This window comes from Pelophylax lessonae (assembly GCF_965119305.1).
Source record: "Pelophylax lessonae genome assembly, chromosome: 4".
NCBI lineage: Eukaryota > Metazoa > Chordata > Amphibia > Anura > Ranidae > Pelophylax > Pelophylax lessonae.
In genome coordinates, this window is record NC_138771.1 from 431,042,182 (window position 1) to 431,068,238 (window position 26,057).

The following is a 26,057-nucleotide window of genomic DNA, read 5'->3' on the forward strand; positions in this document are numbered from 1 at the left end:
ATGAGGAATGCTCTATATCACATACTGTATTTTTGAGCATGAGGATGTCAGTTTAATAACTACCTTATGGTAGTATGCACTACTTGATTTACACCCTTGTGGTTTTGTCTGAGATTTCTCAAGGATCAACACTTGTAACTCCCTTGTGGTGTAGTTGATACCCTGCACAACCACTCGGGAGTACATCAAACATGTTAGTGCACTCTAGATTGGTCTTGCGTTTGGACAGTTTTTAACCATTGTCACATTAATATGTTGTTATTTATGCTGTGTTTGGTGGAGGTGACTTTCTAATCATTTCATTTATGTGTTCCATATTCAGGGAATTTTTCAATCAATAAAGTTTTTTACTAGAGTAGTTACATTACGTGGATCTTATTTATACCCTTCCACATGGTTCTTTCATTTGTTTGTTTTTTGCCTTGCATTGGTATTATTGATCCGCATCTATATTTTGATGAGATAATGCTCTAGAGTGGTTTTCTCCTTTTTTACCACAACTGCACCTTACATATCTAGCAGTTGTTTTCTACTAGATTGAATATATATACACTTGTAATATTTTACTGCCATTTAAATCTTAAGGATTTAAAGGCATTGTACACTTCTAAATGTTTTTGTTGTTTTAACTAAGTATTAGTGTAGTTGTATTCCCTGTGTTGTTTATTGTTATGTCTCTATGGAGACTGCCATTCACTATCACACAGCAGGCTTTGATTTAATGTGCGGCTCCTGGGACACCTATCACTCGCTACCATTGCCTGGAGCATAGACAAGCTCCCTTCCCAGTCAGCACTCAGGACTTCATTCCTATACAGCCTGAGCAGCTCACTCACATATCTTTGTTTGTTTGCCTTACTATGTAATAATGGGCTCACATGTCGTGGCTGAAGTTTGTAGTGTTGTGGCTAATCGATTCCCCCGTGTCAATGTATTCATTCATCTAGCTTGTCCTTATTCACTAAAGGCACAGACAACTTCTTGTTATAGGTCACAGTCCATGCCTTGCCATTATTTCTGTGCTGCATTAAAAATGCAGGAGTGCTATTGTGATGAAAACACATCTCTTCCCTTCCTTTTTCATTGCTTTGCCTGCTTGTGTCTGTCAGATCTAATTACTATGCAGCTTTCACCTGCAGAACACTAGACCGAGAGAACCAGGGATTTGGGGATATGTAGTTTCTTCTTTGGAAATGTTAGTTCTCAATCAGTGAAAGGTAATCTACAAGGACCATTCGCTGAAATTAGAAGAGAAGCGATTTACCCTTAAACTGCGTAAAGGGTTCTATACCATCAGAGCGGTAAGGATGTGGAATTCTCTTCCACAAGCAGTGGTATCCGCGAGGAGCATCGATAGTTTCAAAAAACTATTAGATGGGCACCTTAATGACCACAACATACAGGGGTATAAGTAGTATTCTCTCTCTCTCTCTCCCTATTGATATGTATGGGCATCCATCTTTGTGTAGCCCTTGTGCTATGCTGAACAGTGTGACCTTCATCAGGCGACATCACTCCCTGTTCACTTGTTTCCTGCTACTGGCCGAGGTCACTTCCTGTCTTTCTCTCCATGCTGCTTGAAGAATCAGGAGGATGGTGTGTCTGAGGTGGTACAGTACTTGGGGTCCCTGCGGGCATATTCCTGCACTTTCTGCTGTCAGTTTATTTTAAAGGGGTTCCTTGTAGACCGCTGCGATCGGTGGTGGATACCGCGATCAGCGCTCTTAAAGCAACAGTACTCAATTTTTTGCAAATTGCAATATGGAGTCTCAAACTGTGCAATCACCCTCAGACCCACTCTGTGTGACTCCCGGACAGTCTGGATCGCAGTCGCTGGCCGCGATTTCAGCAGCCCTGTAAAGCCTGGCGACTAAAGTTGATTTAGTCATGAAAAAAGTTGATAGCCGAAAACGGCTGCTGCCTTTTCCGTCTGTGGAGGTGTTCTCTGATTCAGAGGCTGATGGGATCACCCCGGAAGCCCCCCTACCTGAGGGGTTGCTGTCCTCGCAGTCAGATGGTGAAGAGGAGCTGTCGCCTTCAGCTGCAGTGCGGGAACGCGCATTACTGGAAGCCCTGATTATTTCAGTAGGGGATACTTTAAAATTGGCTGATGAGCCCACGCCGGCAGGGACGCAAGTGGCTTTTGGCTCTCAGAAGTCTCCAAAAGCTGACAGGGTTTTCCCTTGTCCCGACTTTTCACGATATTGTGAATGACCAATGGTGGCTTATTAAGCACGTCTTAGTGATGCCAAAACGCTTTAAACGCCGGTACCCTTTTGCTGAAAAGGTCTCCAACAGTTGGACGGTGCCGCCTAAGGTGGACCATCCGGTTTCCAGATTAAACAAATCTACCCTTGTGCCTGGGGAAGATTCCCCAGTTTTTACGGATCCAGTGGACAGGCGGATGGAATCTCTTTCCTGCCATCTTCACGTGCTGGCTGGTTCCATTTTGAAACCAGTTTTTGTGTCTGTGTTAGTCTCACAGACGGTGACGGAATGGATTAGGGGTTTGTGGGTGTCTGTGAACCCCGAGACTGTTCCTCTGGAACAGCTGGAACTGTTGGACCAGGTGATTCAGGCTCTGGTGTTCCTGTGTGATGCGTCTATGGATGCGGCTCCCCTGGTGGCCAGGGTTTCGGCCGTGGGCATTGCTTTAAGACGCATGGTTTGGTTGAAGAGCTGGTCGAAAGAAAGCCCTGGCTGATCTCCCCTTTCTGGGAGAACGGTTATTTGCCGACTCATTGAATGAGTTAATAAAGGACCTGAATGGTGGGAAGAGTACTCTTCTTCCTCAAACCTTCAAGTGTAAGACACCCCGTACTATGCAGGGTCCCTCCTTTTCTGCTCATAAACTTTTTTTTCGTACCTCCAGGGCGCAAGAAAAAGGTAAGTCACTCAGAACTTCTGGAGGAACTAAGATGCCTTGGGGCAAGCCCAAGGCCGGTCAGTCTGGTGCTGCAGACAAGTCCTCTTCAGCATGAAGGGGCACCTTCACCCATCTCAGGGGTGGGGGGGTGCTTCTTTCCGGAACCCTGGACTTCCTTCATTCAGGAACATTGGGTTCGCAAACTGATTTGCTTTGGGTAGAACATCGATTTCTGGTCTCGGCCAGGGGACAGGTTCTTTCAGTCAAATCTGCATCTGTCTCCAGAGCGTTTGAAGAATCTGCAGGAAGCTGTGCGAGATCTCCTAGCTCAAGGGGGGATTGTGACGGGTCCTCTGCAGGAACACTCTCAAGGTTTCTATTCAAACCTGTTCACGGTGCCCAAAAAGGAGGGCAAAGTGCGTCCAATCCTGGACCTAAAGGCTATGAACTGCTTTGTGCGGGTGCAGAAGTTTAGAATGGAGTCCATTCGGTCAGTGGTGGCATCTTTGAAACAGGTATTTTATGGCGTCCATCGATCTCAAAGATGCCTGTCTCCACGTCCCCATATTCGAGGGACACCAGCGATTCCTCCGCTTTGCGGTGGCAGAGGAGCACTTTCAGTTTGTGGCTTTACCCTTTGGACTCGTCTCAGCTCCCAGAGTTTTTACCAAGGTCTTAGCCCCTGTGCTGGCCTTGTTACGTCGACGGGTATCTCCATTGTGGGATATCTGGACGATTTCCTGTTGCGAGCAGTCTCTCATTCGGATCTGCTGGACAACGTTCCCATCACAATTCAGACCCTTCAGGAATTCGGGGGAAACTCTGCCCTGACACCGTCTGTGCGGGTTACTTATGTGGGGTTAATCCTTGACTCTGCCCTGGCGAGGGTCTTCCTTCCCTTGGACATGCTTCAAAAGTTGCAAAGGGCAGTCCAATTGCTGCTGGAGACTGATCAGTCCTCATTGCGGGCTTGCACGAGCGCCCTGGGTCTGATGGTTTCGACCTTCAAAGCGGTCCCGTTTGCTCAGTCTCACACGAGAAAGAGATTCTGGCAAAATGGAACAGAGATCCTTGGTCCTTGGACCTGAAGATTAATTTGAGCCATCTCACAAAGTCGGCTCTCTCTTGGTGGCTTCAGTCACCTGTCCTGTGCCAAGGCAAGTCCTTCCTGCCGGTGTTTTGGACGGTGGTCACCACGGACGCCAGCCTGTCAGGCTGGGGTGGTGTGCTGGGGAAGCTCTGTGCCCAGGGAACTTGGATGACGGAAGAGTCTTTCTTGCCAATCGACATCCTTGCTGACATCTAAGAAGATCTATCATCGTACGTGGAAACCGTACATTGCATGGTGTGAATCGCTGCAGCTGCACCCTCGCTTGTTCTCTATAGCTAGGGTTTTGGCCTTTTTACAAATAGGGATTGAGCAGCGCTTGGCGTTGGGCACTCTCAAGGGCCAGGTGTTGGCCTTGGCTATTTACTTCCAACGTCCTGTAGCTACTCATAGTTTGGTTTTCACTTTCATTCAGGGGGTGCTTCATCTGGCTCCTCCGCAGAGATCCCCGTTACCGCCGTGGGATCTTAATCTGGTTTTGTCTGTTCTTCAAAAAACTCCTTTTGAGAATAATAGGGAGATTTCTCTACTTTCTTTGTCGCAAAAGGTTGCCTTCCTAGTGGCTATCACTTTTGCCTGCAGAGTCTCTGAGTTGGCGGCGTTGTCCTGTCGTATGCCTTATTTGGTGGTCCACAGGGTTAAAGTGGTCCTCCGACCTAATCCGTCCTTTCTTCCTAAGCTGGTATCGGATTTTCATCTGAATTAAGACATTCTGTTGCCTTCTTTGTGTTCTAAGCCTAAACATCACAAAGAAGTTGCCTTGCACTCTCTGGATGTGGTTCGGGCGATAAGGGTTTATCTGGCGGTTACGGAGTCCTTCAAGAAGTTGGACTTTCTCTTTGTCCTTCTGGACGGTCCTCGCAAAGGTTTGGCTGCGGCCGGTGTGACCATTTCAGGATGGATCAGGCAGACGGTTGTTCAGGCTTATTCAATCAAGGGTCAGGTTCCTCCTTTCCCTGTGAGGGCGCATTCTACTAGAGCGCTGAGTACTTCTTGGGCTTTTCGCCATCAGGCCTCTGTTGTCAAGTTTGTAAGGCAGCGACTTGGTCGTCTGTGAACACCTTTACCAAATTTTACAAGCTGAATTTGTTGGCATCTTCGGATGCCTCTTTTGGCCGCAAGGTTTTGCAGGCTGCTGTATAATATGATAATGTTTTTTTGTTATTCTCTTAGGGGTCTTTTACCTGGGTGAGCTCCTGTTTTTGGTTGAGCTCCATGTTGCCCGTTTGGCTAGGTTTAGCCTCTTGGAGTTGATGTTACTGTCTGGTTGCATTTTTCCCACCTCTCATACCTATACTGCTTTGGGAGTCCCACTCAGATGAGGCTGCATCTGTCAATGGACGATAGAGAAAATACGATTTTTGTAAGATCTTACCATAAAATCTTTTTCTATGATGTCCATCGACAGACGCAGCGCCCGCCCCTGTGTATGAGGATGGTTCTTTGGCCTTCCCTGCTTGCAACTAAACTGATGTGCAGGGCTGTGGCTGTGGGGGTTATGCCTGGAGGAATAGCTTCATGGGCGTGTATATGTTAAACGTTTTGTACTAACGTACTGCCTTGACTACTCCTGCAGGTGGCAGCATAACCCTCTCAGCTCATGGAGAGGAGGCTTCATCTGTCGATGGACAGTAGAGAAACATATTTTATGGTAAGGTCTTAGGCTACATGTACACGGGACGTTTTAAAAAGTCCTTTGAACGCTGAAATTTAACAGCTATGTAAAGGACGTTTAAAACGTCCGTTGTGTCGCGTTTGCAGCTGCGTTTAGTGGCATTTAGTGGGCGTTTGCACTCAGATCCGTTTTTAGAGGTCAATAAATCATTCCCCTTTAAACAGGAAAAACGCAAGGGCTAAATGCGGGTGATCGCATTCGGTCACGTTCGGTCGCGTTTTGCATTTGAAACGCCGGTAAACACACGTTCTGAACATCCTGAAAGCAAATAATTGCTTTCCAAAAAACGACACTGAACTCAACTGCCTCTAAATGACTCAGTGTACATGGACAGATAAGATAACATAGAGGAGGGCTCAGGGGCTTTTGAAAAAAATGCCCAACTGCTCCTAAATGTCCGTTTACAAGTAGCAGTGTACATGAGGCCTTACAAAAATCTTGTTTTTTCAGCCCCACTAACTATGTAACTATGTAAACAGAGGTTATGCAGTATCATGTGCAGTACCATGTGGTATGCCTCATGTTTGAATACAAACAGAAATTGCTGACAAAGGAATTTGAAGATATACTCTATTATCGGCTGTGTGTAAAGGGCAGCTAATGAAACCATGAAACTACTTGAACAATGCACATCTTATGTAAAAAACACAAGGTGCAGGTAAGAAGGTGTATAATGCCATTAATTTAGTTTGTCCCATATAATAAAATATATTATCAAATACTGTAAGTCTGTACCATCATGCATGCTGATGGCACAAATCAACCACCCAATCTGCTTTACCACAACACTCATGCAAACTACTGTGCCTCACCACTCAGGTATATTAAATGCAATACAAATTATATGGGATACAAAAAAATACAGTCCATTAAAAACCCTATCTAAATAATAAAACGTTACTCTAACTCGAAAAAACATCTAAAATCCCAAGAAAGTTCATAGAATTCCTCCAAATGTCAGTAAGTAACATGAAACAAATATATATCTATAAATAAATGCAGAGCATCAACCAATAGAGAACAAGCAGTTTAGTCTTTGGCAAGATTAATAAAAAAATTAAATTAAAATTAATATCAATTTTTGTTCTGTAGTCTTCATGAAACTCACTCAAGAAACACAGGGGGATATTTACTGAATACAAAAACCAGGGAAAGAACTTAAAAGAAGAGGTACTTAAGGAGATCCAAGTAGCTTGACTTAATAAAAATGTTACACTTCATTGAATCAATATAGGTAATTACAAAAAGCAAAACAGCATAAGCCATAATTGCATAAAAAACCTCCACCCAACAGTGGCAATGACAATGTTGTCAGTGATTTAAAACTGACATCAGTCTGCATACATGTTATAATAGCCTGCTGAAGCTTCTACACTGCTATCTGCTATGCTTTGCCTTCTACTGCAGGGCTTTGCTATGCATTATTCATTCATCATATGATCAGCCTTAGTTGATTCCTTCAAAGTTCACATCCCATTCATATATTTTGGTGCATAATATTAATTCCCTGTTCAGGTATTTGGTAGTTTTAAGGGATGCCTACTTAGGTAGTTATGTTGTCAAGTAGTAGATCCTCGTCCGGACTCTTTTGGTTGCAATTGCCACTGTTGGTGTTGGGTGGAGTTTTTTTTGCAATTATGGCTTATGCTGTTTTGTTTTTTCTAATTAACTATTTTATTGCATATTAATTGTAAAAATTTTAGGTCAAAATACTTGGATCTCATTTAAGCGAAGCTCCACCTAAAAGGGGAAGCTCCACTGATTTGCACCCTCCACTGCCTCATTTGTCACTTTTTGTGGGGAAGCGAGTACCAGGTTTTGATGACGATACCCCCCCCCCCCCCCCCGGCAGCCTTCTGGGACACGCAAAGGTCCCAAAAAGCTGCAGGACCACTAAGATGCCTGGCACCTGCACCCAAAGTCAAGTGAAGAATCGGTTCAGGTACCAACATCGCTGGATCCTTGGACAGGTAAGTGTCCTTATATTAAAAGTCAGCAGCTACAGTACAATTTTCAGAGAGACTGGAGCTCCTTTTTAAGTACTGTACTTCTTCTTTCAGGTTCTTTCTCTGGTTTTTGTATACAGTTTTTCTTGGTACTTGATCCACACTGCGTTTCAGTGAGCTAGTGGACTTTACTTATAGTCCCACATGGATGCTGAGGATATTAGTAACACCTTTTACTTTATTGTATTAGGTTATTTACTAGAGAGTGCAAAATCTGTTGCAGTTCTGCATAGAAAACAATCAGCTTCTAGTTCTTATTGTCAAAGCTTAAACAAGCTGAAGTTAGACACTGATTGGCTACCATACACAAGCTGTACCAGATTTTGAGTGCACCAGTTTTAGTAAACCTCCCCACAGTCTATTACAACTCTCAGTGTTACAAGATGATAATGCCCATTGAAAGATAGTATTTGTATTGTGCCTACCTAGAAGATTCATTTGCAGGGGTAAGGTTGGTCATAACTTTCTGTCGGCAGTTAGAAACCTCAAATTGTGCCAGACTGTTTGCCAGATCAATCTCTATAAATACCCACAGTGTTAAACTAAGGCCATCTGCCCTAAGATACACCACTGCCTTTTGCAGCACAAACATGCAGAATGTACCTCACTACACTGCAGTGTCCTTAGTGCCTCACCATCCCAAAGTATACTCTTGGCTACACAGTGGGAGCATTGGCATAAACATGGATTGCATTATCGGTCCATGCTGTTGTTGCAGTCAAATTTCACCACGCTGATGGTAAATGGTGCCGTTGTGGCTGGGTGGCCAAATTAATAGACTTCGGTCAACACCTGCTTTCATAACTAATTTAAATAAAAATATGTTTAAAATGGCCATATGCATTATTGGAAGCGAAATGCTTAAGGAATGTGTTATTTTTACAACTGTGCAATTATCTGCAGAAAATTACAGTTGTGAACCGTAAATATACTCTGCTGCGGCTTAGGCAGCTAATTCTGTGTCTACGTGAAAAATGACTCTGTATTATACATTAAACAGATGGTTTAGACATACAACTGAGCTCAGTTTTTCAGATAAAACACAGAATGTTCATTTACAAAAAAAAAGTAGAAGAACAAATACATTTCACATACGTACTTCAGCTATATATAAACTTTGGTTCCCTGTTGATTTCTAGCTTTGTCTTTCCATATGTTGAATAAAATAAATAAATGAATAAAGAAAGAAGGGCAGCCCAGTGGATGATTCTTGCAGGTTAGGACCCAACTATAACCAAGTATAAATATTGGATTTTATAGAATATACAGTCGTGCTCATAAGTTTACATATCCTGGCAGAATTTATGATTTCTTGGCCATTTTTCAGAGAATATGAATGATAACACAAAAACTTTTCTTTCACTCATGGTTAGTGTTTGGCTGAAGCCATTTATTATCAACCAACTGTGTTTACTCTTTTTAAATCATGACAACAGAAACTACCCAAATGACCCTGATCAAAAGTTTACATACCCCAGTTCTTAATGCCGTGTATTGCCCCCTTTAACATCAATGACAGCTTGAAGTCTTTAGTGGTATTTGTGGATGAGGCTCTTTATCTTCTCAGATGGTAAAGCTGCCCATTCTTCCTGGCAAAAAACCTCCAGTTCCTGTAAATTCTTGGGCTGTCTTGCATGAACTGCATGTTTGAGATCTCCCGAGAGTGGCTCAATAATTTTGAGGTCAGGAGACTGAGATGGCCACTTCAGAACCTTCACTTTAATCTGCTGTAGCCAGTGACAGGTTGACTTGGCCTTGTGTTTAGGATCATTGTCATGTTGGAATGTTTAAGTACGTCCCATGCGCAGCTTCCGGGCTGATGAATGTAAATTTTCCTCCAGTATTTTTTGATAACATACTGCATTCATCTTGCCATCAATTCTGACCAAATTTCCTGTGCCTTTGTAGCTCACTCAACCCCAAAACATCAGTAATCCACCTCCGTGTTTCACAATAGGAATGGTGTACATAGGCCTTGTTGACTCCTCTCCAAATGTAGCGTTTATGGTTGTGGCCAAAAAGCTAAATTTTGGTCTCATTACTCCATATGACTTTGTGCCAGAAGGTTTGAGGCTTCTCTCTGTGCTGTTTGGCATATTGTGAGCGGAAACTTTGTGTCATATGCGTAGTAATGGCTTTCTTCTGGCCACTCGACCAAGCAACCCATCTTTCTTCAAGTGCCTCCTTATTGTGCATCTTGAAACAGCCACACCACATGTTTTCAGAGAGTCCTGTATTTCACCTGAAGTTATTTGTGAGTTTTTCTTTGCATCCCAAACAATTTTCCTGGCAGCTGTGGCTGAAATTTTAGTTGGTCCACCTGACCGTGGTTTGGTTTCAACATAACCCCTCATTTTCCACTTCTTGATTAGAGTTTTAACACTGCTGATTGGCATTCTAAATTCCTTGGATATCTTTTTATATACCTTTCCTGTTTTATACAGTTCAACTACCTTTTCCCGCATATCCTTTGACAATTCTTTTGCTTTGCCCATGACTCAGAATCCAGAAACGTCAGTGCAGCACTGGATGAAAGATACAAGGGTCTGTCAGGAGTCCAGAAACTAATTTTCCTTTTATACACACACACTAATTACAAGCAAACAGATCACAGGTGAGGATGTTATCTTTGATAGCCATTCAAACCCCTTTGTGTCAACTTGTGTGCATGTATATCACCAGGGTATGTAAACTTTTTATCAGGGTAATTTGGGTAGTTGCTGTTGTCATTATAATTTAAAAAGAGTAAACACAGTTGATTGATTATAAATGGCTTCAGCCAAACACTAACCATGAGTGAAAAAAAAGTTTTTATGTTATTCATATTCTCTGAAAAATGGTCAAGAAATCATAAATTCTGCCAGGGTATGCAAACTTATGAGCACAACTGTATGTAAAAGATAAGCAATCAACTTTTTGAGGTATTCATTTTGTGTGAGGTGGGGGTGGGGGTCGTTCTACTTTCAGTCTGCCAGAGAGGCCAAAGCTCACAGCGATGAGTGAAAGTTTTATGGCAAAGGGATAATTGCATGAGGAACTCCTGGGTTTGGGTGGCTTTGGAAGGCTGGGGAGAAATATCTATGCATTCCAATGATGTTTAATGAGCTTCAACAATCCCAGACATAGCAATATAATTGGTATATATCACCTTCATTATAACTTTTGATCCGCTTGACCTAATCGGATTCTCCAGGGTGGCAGAACGAGTAGTTTAGTTTAGACTTCTATTTTCATAGATTCAAGCTGTGGAATCTAAAATGTTCCCTACCATGTTATGTTTTAAATGTAAATGTTCTTTTTCAATCGATATACCTTCCATATAAGCAGTGTGCCAGGGGTAATCTGTTTGCAAAGGTTCTTATTACTGTGGAACATACATAACAAAACTCTCCAGGATCAACCCACTGACTTTATCCTAGATTAGTAAAATAGCATTCCCCCCATCCCCCAAAGTCTTGATTTCTTACCATCTTTCTATTCAACTTAACAAATGCAACAAGGACAAAGTTGCATTTACAGTACTCACAGTGCATCACAGCACAAGGCCAACATCTGATATAGGACAACCAGTGGGTTTCGCCATTCATTTGCTCCTTGTGTACCTAAGTATTGAGATTTTATCACAATTGATTGTGTCTTTCCCATACAAAAAAGGTCCAGAGTTAACACAATTTTTCTCAGCTAGCTTGATTAACCATAGAACAAACAAAGGGTTTAGTGCATTATTTGCAAACATAATTTGCAAACATAATTATTATATAATAATTTGCATAATAATAATTTGCATAATAATTTGCATAATTATTTGCAAACATAATTTGCAGACACATTTGCAAACAAAACAGCTTAGTGCATTATCCTCAAAAATCCTTTATTAGTGTAAGAAAATAATAAGTGATATACTCACAAACTAACTTAAGTATAAGCTCAGAAAAAACTTCCAGCCTCAAACCTCTCAAAACATCTCATCATGCAGACAATACCTGGGTCCAAAAGTCTAACACGTTTTGAGGGACTTGCCCTCTTCCTCAAGAGGTCTCTAATGCTCTAGGCTGTTGTGCCCTTTGTTTGTTCTATGGTGGGAGTTTGTCCATACTGTAAGTCGGTGTTGCAGCGCTGCTTCAATTAATAGTGAATAAAACTACATATAATGTGCAAATTCACATATGAATAAATAGTGATGCCTCAAAATTCATAGAAATTCATAAAAATTCATAAAAAATTGGTGAAAAAAATATATATACATAAAGTCCATAATCTAGTCCATCAAAAAATGCAAATAAAGTGCTTCTGTGCTTAATCCGTGCTTGGATGGGGGTTTCCCCCCGGGTGGTTTTCTACTTACCACAATGTGCTTGTAAACAGGCATGTAATGGTGATCACACTCTTTGCATGGGACTCTATGTTGCCGATGTGGTCCTACAGATGACGCTGTGATTGACAGCGAAACGCGTCTAGCAATTGGCCGAGCGGACTGCCACGCCATATCCGGCCGGTGAAGCGCACGCTGCGGGAGCAGTGAACCACTGTGCCGTGTCCTATATGCTCAATTTTTGATTATGTTTGTGAGTATGATTCTTGTTTGCTTTAATAAAATTTGTTAAAACGGTCTTCACTATGGATGGTTCTTTCTTACATGAGGAAACTCTGGATTAACAAGCACCACCAAGGATCTTACCATCGGCAACATAGAGTCCCATGCAAAGAGTGTGATCACCATTACATGCCTGTTTACAAGCACATTGTGGTAAGTAGAAAACCCCCATCCAAGCACGGATTAAGCACAGAAGCACTTTATTTGCATTTTTTGATGGGCTAGATTATGGACTTTATGTATTTATATTTTTTTCACCAATTTTTTATGAATTTTTATGAATTTCTATGAATTTTGATGCATCACTATTTATTCATATGTGAATTTGCACATTATATGTAGTTGTATTCACTATTAATTGAAGCAGCACTGCAACACCGGCTTACATGATTTAAAGTGCGTTAGCACTTTATTTGCAGCAAGCAGCTCACGAATGCACAGACACTATTATTATATTATTATATTAACTATCATTATCTATTATTAGCATTATATATTTTCAACCCTTGATTTGGTTTAGCACGAATTTAGCACTTTATATTTTAACTTTTTTACCACAAGCGCAAGGTTTTTTATTGTTATACATAGTTTGTCCATACTACCCAAGTCTTGAGAGGGCACCTTAAAAGCCGGGATGGCAGTATAGAAATAGGTGCCTGCAACATTTTGAGAACCACGTCTAAGCGCCAGAGGTTGTTTGTGTGTTCTCAGCTTGAGTGTTCGGTTATCTGTCTGTTCTACATTATGGACAGTGCTTCTCAAACTGTGGTTGGTCCTTAGCTACATTTTAAAGCTGTGCTATAGGAAGCACTGTTATTGGTGGCAGTGGGTAGTGGATGGGCACAGCAAGCCTTCTTGTACTAAGTATAGCATTGTGCTTTCTTGCATGTGCAAGGAATTATCAATTACATTTTCTGATAAAAGACCCACTTCCCCCCTACATTTTCAATATATTGTCAGTTGCTAGGGTGCCATTCTAGTGGACTGCTGGCAAACTATAGGAAAAACCGGATAGATAAAGTAGTAATTTCACATTGTTCCTGGGACCTTTGTCTGGATTGGGTAGGGAAAGGCAGAAATATTTGGAGACAGAGAAGCCATTTTGGCCAGCATGTGTGGACCCGCATTTGGAACAGAATAACGTGAACTGTAAATAAAAATTACAAGGAAAGTAGCACAAAAATTACGAAGTTAAAGTTTTGTGAGAAACATTGTAGAAAAACAGAAACAAAGTGTCAAGCCAGCAAGAAGAGGGAAAAAAACAGTATAATACCAATTATAACAGTGAGCCCCATCCACCAACAAAATAAGAACTGAATGTAGAACTAGCATGGTCTATAGCAGGGATATGCAAGCTGTGGCCCTCCAGCTATTGCAGAACTAGAAGTCCCATGAGGCATAGCAAGACTGACAGCCACTACCATGACACCCGGCGGCATGAAGGGACTTGTAGTTTTGCAACAGCTGGAGGGCCACAGTTTGCATATCCCTGGTCTATAGCATATGTGACTTAATTGAATGTAGTCTGCAGAACAGAGAACTTTGGGAAAACAGATTATGAAAAAGTGTAGTGACAGCAGTAGTTACCCTGATTTTAGATAGTAGGTGAGCCAATTTTGAACTTGGTTGGAGTTAACCTTTGCATATGACCCTGAAGAATACAATGTCCTCATTGACCAAGGATATTCCAGCTACACTGTCATGAAATAATTATTCTCTGAATACATTTACTTTCTTTTTTTGTGCGGAGACACAATATGGATTATGAAACACTTCATTCTTCTCCAGAGGAAGTGCATAATTTGGTGGTTAGACATCCGCAGCAGAGAAGTAAGGATAATGCGAATGAGCAGGGGAAACCTTTGAAGTCTTTCTCGTTTTATGTGAACAATAGTTTATGGCTGAGAATCATAAAACATTTTGTGCTGCATTCATAAAATGGGTCAGCGATGATTCTTCAGGCTATTTTTAAAATGGTCGGTTAAGGTTTAGAAAGTCAGATGTAGATATAATTGTTCTCTTTAAAGAATAAGTGTCACATTTGTTCAGGTCAAAAATCCTGTTCTTGAAAGGAAGGGGATAAAACTTCTTTTTTCCTGTCTGTGTAATTTGTGAGATTTCACTTCCTGTCTTGGAAAAGTGAGGAAATCTCTCCAAAGTGACAAGAAATCCTTTATTAGACAGTTGTCACTGGAACTGTTGCCCCCATTGGAAGATTTCTCCTCACCTCCTGTTCTGGAGACAACTGTAAAAGTTTGGATTTCTTAAAAAAAAGAGTGTGCTGTTGACATTGGTCACAATGACCAACAGAGGGGGGAAGCAATAAAAGCCTAATATAGCGTATAATTCTTCCACATCCTGCATCTAAAACTTTACAATTTTTAATTAGAGGTACACTTTTTAAGTGATTGCTAGCAATTATTACTACTAGTGCAAAGTCCTAACACTTAAAGTGGCTCTAAAGGCTGAATGTTTTTTACCTTCATGCATTGTATGTACAGTATAAAGGTAAAAAAACACAAATTGGATTACTGACCGCAGAAGTGTGGCCCTCACCTAGAGATAGCAAGCTCAGCAGACTTTCCTTCTGTTCACCACCTTTCGGGGTCTTCCCCCATTAAACTCACTTGGCCTCGACCAAGGATAACTTGCTCCTAAGCAACACCCCTAAGCAAAGCTATCTAACCCTCAGTTAACAAGATGTTATGTATCCTAATTAGACCTGCTGCTATAGTCATTATAAGTTATTCCTTTTGTCATCACATGATGTACCATTGTCATTATTGACAACATGTTGTTATCATTCAAATGTGCTTATTTCTCATATGTTATGTATAATCAGCTTGCCTATTTTTTTTTCTTCTCTTTCTTAAAGAAATTAAGAAGAAATACAGTTTAAAAAAAAAAAAAAAGTGAAGCGGCCTCCCCCCAACCCCTCCAATCCTTACCTGAGTTCCCTCTGATCCATCGATGTTCATGCTAGCTTCATTGGCTGAGACATCAGCAGGAGCCCATTGACCCTGACTGCTGTCAATCACAGCCAGTAAGCCAATGAGGAGAGAGCGCGGGGGGGGGGGGGTTTAGTAGCTCTATGTGTCTTATGGACACATAGAGCAGCAGCTCGGGAGCTAGTATGCAGCACCGCCCCCAGGGCAAGTAACTTTCTCTGGGGGCACTGAGTTGGAGAAGCCAGAAGTGCAAAACAAACTTGTGTATGTGCTCACCTCAATGACGACGCCACTTCCTTTAAAGTCTCCATTTTGTCTACAGTGTTTTGGAATGTAGAGGTGGATGGCTAGTCGTCCCTGGACCCCCCCCCCCCCATTCCTTTGCTAGGGTGACAACGCCCCTTCTCCCTAGATACAGTACAGAGAGTGAGCTTTGCCATCCTAAGGCCCGCTTCACATGGGTGGCTGGAGGCAGTAAAAACAGGAGTCATGGTTTTACTGCCCCTTCCTGCCATCCCACCTGAGCTGTAAAATACAGCCAGAAAAGCTGTTCACAAGCTGCTGCCGTTGGAAATTTAACACAGCATTTAGGTCGATGGGGCTGCGCCATAACCTGTGAGTCAAAGCTTGATTCTTCTTTGCGATGCATTAGCCTCATTTCAAACCTCCAACCCCTCCTGAAAAAAAGACATCCAAGGGGTGGCAGGATCACCTCCTGAATGTCTGACAGCAATTGGTTAGCTATAATCTGAAAAGCAATCCACCACGGATCCCTTTTCAGAGCATGGGCTATTGTGAACCTAACCTGGGACAGAATTTGTGTTACTGGCAAATTTACAAGGTAAAAGTAAAGTAAAAAAAGCCTGAAAAAGAAAACAAATTCAGCCTCCACAGCCAGCAAGGACTGGTAAGCTGAAATATTCCATAAATCTCATTTTGTCATTTTTTTTTTCTACGCAACCTGGTCTGCATTCTGCATGTAAATTAGAAAAAAATAAAAAAAGGCTTGTGGAGTAAAAAAAAAAAAAAAGAAATACATAGATTAATACACTGAATTCTATCATCACATTAACATTCACATATAGTTTTCAGAATACAGTATTTATTGTGATAGCGGTCCTTTAATATTGGTGTTATTTCAGGTGGTGATATTATTTAAAAATGTCAGCAAAAAGCTTAAATCTCCAGTTATTTTGTCCTGACCTCTGACCCTATAAATGCCATTTTTCTTTTCATTTTACAGATCAACATGGTAGAGCACCAGACAGAGGATGAGAAACATAATCAACAGCAAAACCCTTATATGCTCTTCCTGCTAGTTATAGTCTTCTTCATCACAGGACTTCTCGGTTTTCTGATTTGCCATATCCTGAAGAAGAAAGGCTATCGATGTCGGACATCACCCGAGGAGCTGGACCCTGAGATGAAGGAAGATTTGAGTAGAGAACAAGACCGTAAGTATGAGATACGGACAGCTACACCATTATTATTCTGTCACAATGTTTACTGGGCAATTTAGGAGTCAGACTAGTTAAAACATATCATTTTTTATAAACATGAGTATGGCCTCTTGCACACTGCAGCTTGAAAATGCTCAGTACATCATTTTTTATTTTGCTGATCTAAAAGGAAGACCATTTTTTACAATATGCCTATACACAGAGGCACGTGAGCAAGCTCTGTGCTTTGATCAGTAGAAAAAAGTGCAAAAAATTGGAGTTTGTGGTTAGTATTTTGCGCCAATATCCACGAATATGCAACCCCAAATACGTGCATAGACGCCTAACATAACTGCCAAAAAAATACATCCAAAATGCTGATGCTCAAACATCAGTACCGTGTTTGAGGCATACTTTGGGTGAGGCTGGAACATACCCTGCATTTTTCTATATAATACTGGGAATTATAGCATTTTTTACAAGTTTTGGAAATTATTCATTACTTCCAATTCCCCTAGAAAGGAAGCTCAGTTGACCCTATAAGCCTGTTTTCATAATGTAGATTAGTGGGTTTTTTTAACCTTACGGAGACCAGAACCCAGTAAATGCTTCCAAAACCATCCATCCCTTTAACTTGGCCATGATCAACAGGGAGGTCGCAATTGGCCTGTTGCTGACCCCCATTCTTCATCTTTCCTATTCTATCTATAACAAACAAAAGAAATGCCTGGGCTATAGCTACACTTTAAATCCATACCATATTATGATAAGAAGCTATAGGGGGTTGATCCACTGAAATTGAAGAGAAATACAATAGCACACAATGGGGTTGATTTACTAAAGGCAAGTAGACTGTGCACTTTGCAAAGTGCAGTTGCACTCTGCAAGTGCAGTTGCGCCAGTGCTTAGTAAATCTTCACTTTGCAAAGAATACCCAATCACATGCAGAGGAAAAAAAATTCTCTTTCATTCATTGATGGACACAGCTCCTGTCATTCTTGACCATTGGGTTATACTGCCCCCTACAGGAGTAGGACACTAGGCAGAAAGAACTTCTGGCTACACCCAAGGGCAGTCCCAGGGGGTATACTCCCTCTCTTTGCTATACTCACTCAATTTTTTTCAGCCTAGTCAGGAGTAAGGACCTAGTTCCTTGCTGGGATATTTGGTCCTGGCAAGATTTTTTAGATAGAAAATTTTTTCCTCCTGGATTTTTCCTGTGAGATCTACTATCAACTGCCGGACTTGGCGACGGGCTGGATAATCTAGATCCAGTGGTCACCCCAGTCTGTCCAGCGAGCGCGCACAGGCCTCAGCTTCATGCTAGATCGGCCACGACATAGCCCCACTGGATGGGGGCTGGCCCTGCGAGTTAAACGTCTCGTGAGGTCGCATACGACCTGGCCTTGGCCTAAGTGGCCGCATTACTCCTGGCCGACAGCTCCCCATTTCGATGGAGAGTAGGATCTGTCTGGGGCGGTGCGCACCTGGTTCCTGGTATAGTGAGTAGCTGTCCCCCCCCTCTGCCCCTGTAGAGTTTTGGGGTGGACGTGGGCCCCTCCTTGGGACAGTCGGACTCCCGGGGTTCCCCTCATGTTTTTGCCGAGTCCAAGTTGTTTGGAGCTACCCTGGGTGACATTATTAAAGGTCTCACGGAGGAAGAGTGCCTTTCTTCCGCAGGCAACTATGGGGAAGGAACCTCATCGTAGATGTGGATCTTCCCTCTCGGCTCATAAGACTTTTTTTGGCCCTCAGGGTCGACTGACAAGGGCTCGAAGCCTTTCAGGGCCTCCTCTGGTGGATCCAAAGGAACCTGGTCTAGCAAGACGAGAGCGGGCTTCTCCAGAAGGACACAATAAGTGCCCTGGTGGCTCTGGAGGTAGCTGGCATTCTAAGGTGGGAAGAAGAGTTCGTTCCAGCCCGCTCTGCCATACACATTTCTGTTATGGAAAATTGGCAGGTGGATTACCTCAGTCGGCAGGCGTTGGACCACGGGGAGTGGTCCCTTCATCCTGAGGTGTTTTATCAGGTGTGTCTCCGGTAGGGCACCCCCGAGGTGAATCTGTTGGCGTCCCGGCTCAACAGAAAGGTGCAGAGGTTTGTGGCTCAGTCAAGGGATCTACTGGCAAATGCCACAGACACACGAACCTTTGGGAGCTGTGGCTAGCTTAAAGGGCCAAGTCAGGAATGAAAAAAAAAACATCTTTCTCCTGCAATTGCAGAAAAATGCGGCACATGAAGATATGCGTTATTAATGACTACGGACCCCGAAATCTACCTCTTGCAGAGAGGTCATCACTGAACAGAGTGCGCCCATCTGTGCGAGATCTTAAGATAGACCTCATGTCCCCATTTGGTTTTGGAACCGCTACTATTCAACTGTTTTACAATCATAAGCCCATAGCTTCTGCTCTAAAAGCCCATGCAAAGCAAAAGACTGACGACTCTGTGGAAGACCCAAAAGGTCCCAAGAGGTGTACTTAACCTAGCGTGTTTCTGCCAGCTAAAGACGGAGTGACCCACCTCAGAGTTTGATCCCCAGGCTCAAGATACTCTCAAACCATAGCAGCCTCAAAAGACCTACTACATGCATGTAGTTCAAAACATGCTGATGTAGCTAGATGGGCAAGGTCATTCTTTTGTGGCCTTCTAAGTGAACACACTGTGTTCACCTAGAAGGAACCAGTCAGCTTTGGCCCAATGTTAGGTGGCCTACTGAGGCACACACGTGAGGGAGATAGATCTGGATGATTGAGGGAGGGTTTGGAAAAGTCAGAAAATATTTTAGAAGGGTAGAAGTTGTGTTAGAAGAAAGGGAGAAGGTAACAGAGTGGGCTAAATGTGTAGAAAACAAAGGGGTAGGATAGGAATGTTGGATAAGGTGGGGAGTAGGCAGAGACATGGGAAGAAGCGAAGGGATTTGATCCAAGTGGATGAAGAATAGTTCTGGGTGGGTGATGATGGTAAAGGGATGTACTCTGGGAGAAGAGAAAGGGGCCAGCACTCCACTGCACATCTTGGGGAGCAAAATGGGCATGAGTAGCATTCCCACAGCCATCCAATGTTGAGGGTTCAATCATATTTGAAAGATAAAAGAGAGTCTCGAGTCAGACAACACCTGTGATGTTAAAAGATGGTAGGCTAACCTTGACTAGCCAGAGGATTAGTATGTGAATACATGAAGGGGTGTCTGTGCATTTGAACACATGCATGTAAAAAGTGAAATGTATCAATAGTCAAAATGTGTTTTTTTTTTTGTGAATGATATTTCTCATTTACATTACAGCAGCGATTTCCAACCTTTTTCACACCACAATAAATCTTTGAATGTTGATACCACATAGCATCAGGCATTATGAAAACACTAGATTATCACAGTGTTAACAAGTGTGTTTACCTCTGTCACAAGGGAAATGAGCAAGAGTACTACATAAAACAGGGGTCTTCAAACTAAGGCCCTCCAGTTTTTCAGGAACTACAATTCCCATAATGCCTAATCATGTCTGTGAATGTCAGAGTTTTACAATGCCTCATGGGATGTGTAGTTCTGCAACAGCTGGAGGGCTGTAGTTTGAGGATCCCTGATATAGAACAATGACTAAAGAGACTTACTGAGATACTTGAAAAGCTTGTGTATCTTTACTTATCTAGAGCTTCTCAGAGGAAGCAATTAAGCACTGCCATATCCTTTCATGATGTTGACACTGTCAACTAAAGGAAGGAGGGAAAGGTGCACATTATACAATAAGAGCTGACAGAAAATCTAAGGTGGAATATACTTGCATTGATCAATTTCTTAGTAAGGTGCTCTGGAAAACGTTAACAGACTTTGTTGCATGTCAATAGAGGGGATCAGCCATATGACAATATGTAGCCAGCTTACAACTGTTTATTCCTTTGGATTGCATCAGGTATTCCTAAGAATTTTTATAAACTTCTATCCAAGCACATGAAAGTATGCTTTATGCATAAATGGGGCTTTTCCACTGCATGGAACCGAATGGTTCGGCTCGCTTTTGTGCTTTTCCACTGCTGGTACCGCATGGTATGGTGTAGGAACGTTTCGGTATGGTACGGTAAGGTACGGCGGCGCTTTTCCACTGCATGGAACTGAACGGTACGGCTCTCAAAAACAGTACCACCTCGAATGTGGTTCCAAGAGGTACCATACCCGGTACCATATCCCACAATCCTTTGCATGCAGTCACTACTAGCCACTGATTGGTCGGAGAATCCCACCCACCCCGTTGTTATCCCACCCACTTAACTTTAGTACTACTTTAGTGGAAAAGCAAACTATACCGTACCGTACCGAACCGTTCCAACACCGTACCATGCAGCACCAGCAGTGGAAAAGCAAGCAGGGCCAAGTAGAGCCGAGCCGGTACTTGCAGTGGAAAAGTGCCAAAAGTGACATATCAAGCAATTACATTGCCTTGAAAAAGTATTCATACCCCTTGAAATGTTCCACATTTTGTCATGTTACAACCAATAATGTAAATTTATTTTTTGGGGATTTTATGTCATACACCAACACAAAACGGCACATTATTGTGAAGTGGAAGGAAAATGATAAATGGTTTCCAAGATTTTTTACAGATAAATATCTGAAAAGTGTGGCATGCATTTTTATTCAGCTCCCCTGAGTCAATACTTTGTAGAACTATGTTTCACTGCAATTACAGCTGCAAGTCTTTTTCAGTATGTCTCTACCAGCTTTACACATCTAGAGAGTGACATGTTTGCCCATTCTTCTTTGCAAAATAGCTCAAGCTCTGTCAGATTGGATGGAGAGCATCTGTGAACAGCAATTTTCAAGTTTTGGCACAGATTCTTTTTTGTGTTTTTTTTATAATGAAAATTTTATTGAAGTTTCAGGAAAACAAAATACAAGTTACATAACAACGTGTCACACAGACAAAAGTGTAAGAAGAGAAAAAAATAAAAATAAATCTCAAATAATATATACAGAAAAAGGAAAAACAGCATGAATACCACATCTGTGTATTTTCAGCATATTCTATCAAATACAAAATGTATGACATATACAGGTAAAACAGAACAGGAATCAGGTTCTACACCGATTAGATTGTCTATCTTCCCCCAAACCTTCGTCAATAAGTACATGGTTAGGCAGATGGAAAAATCAAATATATCAAAAGAGTATCCCTCTTTTACCCACTCTTAACCTGTCATGTGGACCACCAGTTGTGTGTGATAATCAAAACCTGGTTCATGTAAAACCAAAAAGAAAAAAGGGGGGGGGGTTAGAGATAACAATAGGAGGAGAGCAAGAACTAACCTTCTCTAGAAAGGGGGTGTATAGCCAAGGTTGGTGGAAACCTTAGGTGACTCAGGTTGCAATCATGTGTACATCTTGAAGTGTGAGTAGAGGTCCTATTTAATTAGTAGGCATCTCTAGGGAGTAGTATTGCCAGCCCAACCAGTTGTCCCTAAATTTTTCCAAGTTGATCCCTGATCGTGTGTACCCATCCCTCCGCTTCCGTGATAGCGTAGACCCTCCACCACCAATGCTGCAGCGTTGGACATGTCGATTATTTCCAGTATCTTGGATTTAGCTGTGTTTAGTAATAAAGGTGTATAATTGTATAAAAAAGGTAGAAAATGGGAGTTTGTGGGGAATCATGGGCTGGAAAACCAAGGTCCAAATTGGTTCATCACAAAAACAGAAGACTGGACTTTCTAAGGCACATCATGAAATGAATCATAGCGACTCACAAATTCTCTTAAAACATAATTTTATTACAAAATAGAGTTACAGTAAAATTATTTGAGAGGACAAAGTGTCCAAACAAAACATGTATGACATGTGTGAAGACAGTGGATTTGTTTAAAAACGAATAACCCAAGACTATTTTAACCCATATGGTCTCCTAACGAGAATGGGAAAATGGTGTGGGTTATTATAAATTCACAAAGTTATTTGAAATAACATCATAAGATACATAGTCACATCTGATATTTGGTTCTACGCGTTTCGCAGTGTGCTTCTTCAGGACCGTATTTATACATCAGAAGTTTCTTAAAGTAAACAAAACATTCATTAGTATCAAGATAGCAAACATAGCAGAATAACATTTATGCTGAAGTCTATATGCTGTGTAGAGAACACACCTGTACTAGGGTGTAGCCAACGTCTCCCAGGCGAGCATAGAGGACGCCGAAAAAATAAGGGTCTATGGCAAGATTGATGAAAAAGTGAATAAATGAATAACTATCAGTGGGCATGGATCGACATTATAGTTGGCCTTCTACAGATTAGGATGGTTTATTTAGATATAAAGAGTGAAAAATGACCTTGGCTTGTACATATATAGTATAGACCTTTTTAGACTAAGCCCTTAACCATGTAAAAATATACAGGTGGGGTAGACTCCGGATTGGTAAATCCTGTGGTCAAATCAAGCCCTATATAGTAGAATAAGAAAAGAATGATAATTACCAAGACATGTTCATTATTTACCATCATATAGAGCAGAAGCTATATATTTATATGAGATTACCTCGAGATTTCTGAGATTGTAATATGGTGGAAAACGGGACAAGTTGTATATTGTATATCATCCAGAACGGGGGAAGAGCGGAATAATATGTCTGGATAAGAGGATAAATCATATATTTTATAGGTGTTCCACCAAATGTTATACAACAATGGATAGACAAAAAAGGAGAACATTACCTTTTCAAGATAGTTGATGGCCGAATAAGGATATATTTAGGTAATTAAACTCTTAAGGTAAAGCCAACCAGCCTAAAGGGAATATATGTTTTTTTATTATAAATATATATATATTGTGTTCTCCTTTATCTAAAAACATGTTGTATATGTATTTACAAGTATAAAGAGCAACTTACATCATCCTAGTAAATCGCCCAGGTTATGGGTTAGCGATATTTGTTTGAATCATATTCATAGAGACTGATTGATTCCACTCAGAAAACGGCAATAGTCCCCCAAAGATTTTTTGGAAATCAAAACTGAAGGTATTCAGGCTGTAAGCACAATATTTGTCCATTAGTAATGTTAAAAAGTAAAATAAAGTCTCGAGGGAATCTGCCAGAAAAATACCTGTTTGGTGTTTGCCGCATGTCCAGCCGCCATATTGATGGTCGGCGAGACTGACCCTTAAATAGAGCGCCCTCCACACCGCCAATCCGGAGCTGGGCGTCGAGGGGAGGAGAATCCTCCCTGAGCCACGTCAGGACAAACGCCGCTACGTCTGTGCTTCCGTATCGACGGTGCGCGCGCCTCAAGGAACTCGTCACTAAAACCGAAAGTGACGAGAACCAGGAAGTGACCGGTCATCGGCGCATCTAAGATGCGTCACATGTTGCCGATCTTTCCCAAACTTGAGGAGACAAATGTTGTCACCTCACAGAAGCGCATATGCCCGCCTAAGGAGAAAACAGCGCCACCCTGTGGGGTTTCCCAAAACACAGCCAGACAAAGCAGCACAATATTATTGATTAGACAAATAGTAATCCGTATTGCTTTTTAATAAGTGTACATATTTAATCAGATTAATATAAAATCATATTAAGTACATTATAACGAGTACCATTTGTAGCTAGGATAATTACACCAATTTGTGTTGGACAGTTGGTGAATATATATGACGAACTATCACAGATAGGTATTCTGTATATCACATTGGCACACAGGGGGATTATACAATCATATAGATATTAAAGAAGATATGCCTTGCTTACACTCTTTCTTAGGAAATTTCCAGAAAAATTATTTTCTCTTACGTCCTCCGACAGTCGCCGCCTCCTCTAAGTCCTCACTGTTGGGTATTGTCTTCCTATCCGTAGGAATAGCTAGGCATATAGACTTAGTCCAAAGACAAAAGGCATTAGCATATACACACCCATGGGGGCTGTCCCATCCGGTCAATACCCCCCCTGCATCACCACTCCCAACTCAGTTTTAATTTGCCTAGCGTCAGGAATAGTTAGGCTTCCCTTGTGCTGGGGCTTCAGTCTCAGCCTTCCTAATCTTTTATTTGATTTTCTTTGAAAATGTCAGTTTTTTTTTCTCTTACTTTACTAGCTGTTTATTTTGTCAGCTTCTAGTGTTAGTCTTCTCTTCGGATGAAGATGGATCATGCGGTGCTGGGATTCGGACTGACCGCCCTGGTTCTCCAGAGCACAAGGGTCAGATGGACCCTCAGCCCGCCATCGAGCGTTCAGCTATGGTTTGCCCTGGCATTACAAACGACCCATCCCTGTTCGCTGCAGGGATGCAGCCGTGAGGTGGCTACCTCACAGGACTCGTCTGCGGTGCTGCAGCGTCATGTCCCTGGCTCACGGCACTCCCTGTCAGATGAGGACAAAGGTTTTCCGTGCATAGAGGCTCCCCACGCCATCTGGTACTTTTCTGTGTGGGGCTTCTGTTTGGGGTGACAGTCTGTGTTGCTGTATGTTCCCTGTGTCTGTGCCTGTGTGACTCCCTGTGCGATCCCTGCGGGGTTCGTTTGTGCAGACCTGTTGCCTTGGGGGTCCCTGTCCCTGTGTCACCTTGGGTGCATGTTGAGGGTGCAGACGTTTGTGCTTGTGCGACGACCGCAGCGGTGCATTTTCACGCGGTCCGCCATCTTTACTGTGGGCACACATGTATAGCTCCTCTGGGGCGATCATGCTTGTCATTTTGGTGCCATCCGCCGACATTTTGTGGGCGGTGGAACGATCGGTTCGGCCGCATGTTGGCGTAGCCTCCAATGCATCCCTATGGGGCAGCCATTTTACCTGGAGTCTGGCTTATAGTCCAGCCCTCTCCAGCAGCACTTCCTTTTCCTTCAGCAGCAAGGACACTGGTAGCAACGCTCTGCGGGCTCTGCAGGTTATCTCTCTCAATCTCCCTCTGTATATTGCTTCTGGCTCAGTTTCTTTTCTCCTTTGGGGGTCTTTCATAGCTGTGACAGTAGCGGTGGGCTGCGCACTCTGCAGCGCTATTTAAGGGGACAGTACACTGTTTTTTGCACTGTAGTTTGTTTTTTGATAACTTGAGCCATGGATTCTCAGGAAAGCAAGTTTCCTCCAGCTTTGGTGGGGGGCCCCAGTTCTCCTGTGGCCCCGCTGCGACCTGATCTGGCTGCTGTAGTTGCGACTTTGGTGGCAAATATGGAAATGCTGATGTCTGAACGGGCTCCGAGAAAGAGGCCCAGGTTGTCTCTCTCTTCTGATTCAGATGGGGATATGGCTGCTGCTGCTGCGAGCGTGCCCTTTTTAGGGTCCCGCTCATCCTTAGACCCCCCGGGGTCTGAGGGGGAGGCTGAAATGGAGGGTGTTAATACATCCTCCCCAGGGTCACCTGAAGAACGGGCGACCATGGATGAGTTAATTGTTTCTGTTAAAGAAACCTTGCATTTAGAGGATGAGCCCTGTCCTCCGGGCGTTG

At 42.4% G+C, this 26,057-nt stretch overlaps 1 protein-coding gene across 1 annotated transcript in view; it reads left to right on the plus strand.

The window, feature by feature from the left end:
* The window catches only part of RELL2 (RELT like 2), a gene marked incomplete at its 3' end in the record, with an annotated part of 115,474 nt that overhangs the window by 32,082 nt on the left and 57,335 nt on the right, over window positions 1-26,057 (plus strand). The window contains exon 2 of the mRNA XM_082253612.1: window positions 16,441-16,651. Coding sequence (XP_082109738.1) covers window positions 16,447-16,651 — 205 coding nt within the window. The 5' untranslated portion in view covers window positions 16,441-16,446. The remainder of the gene's footprint in view (window positions 1-16,440; window positions 16,652-26,057) is intronic.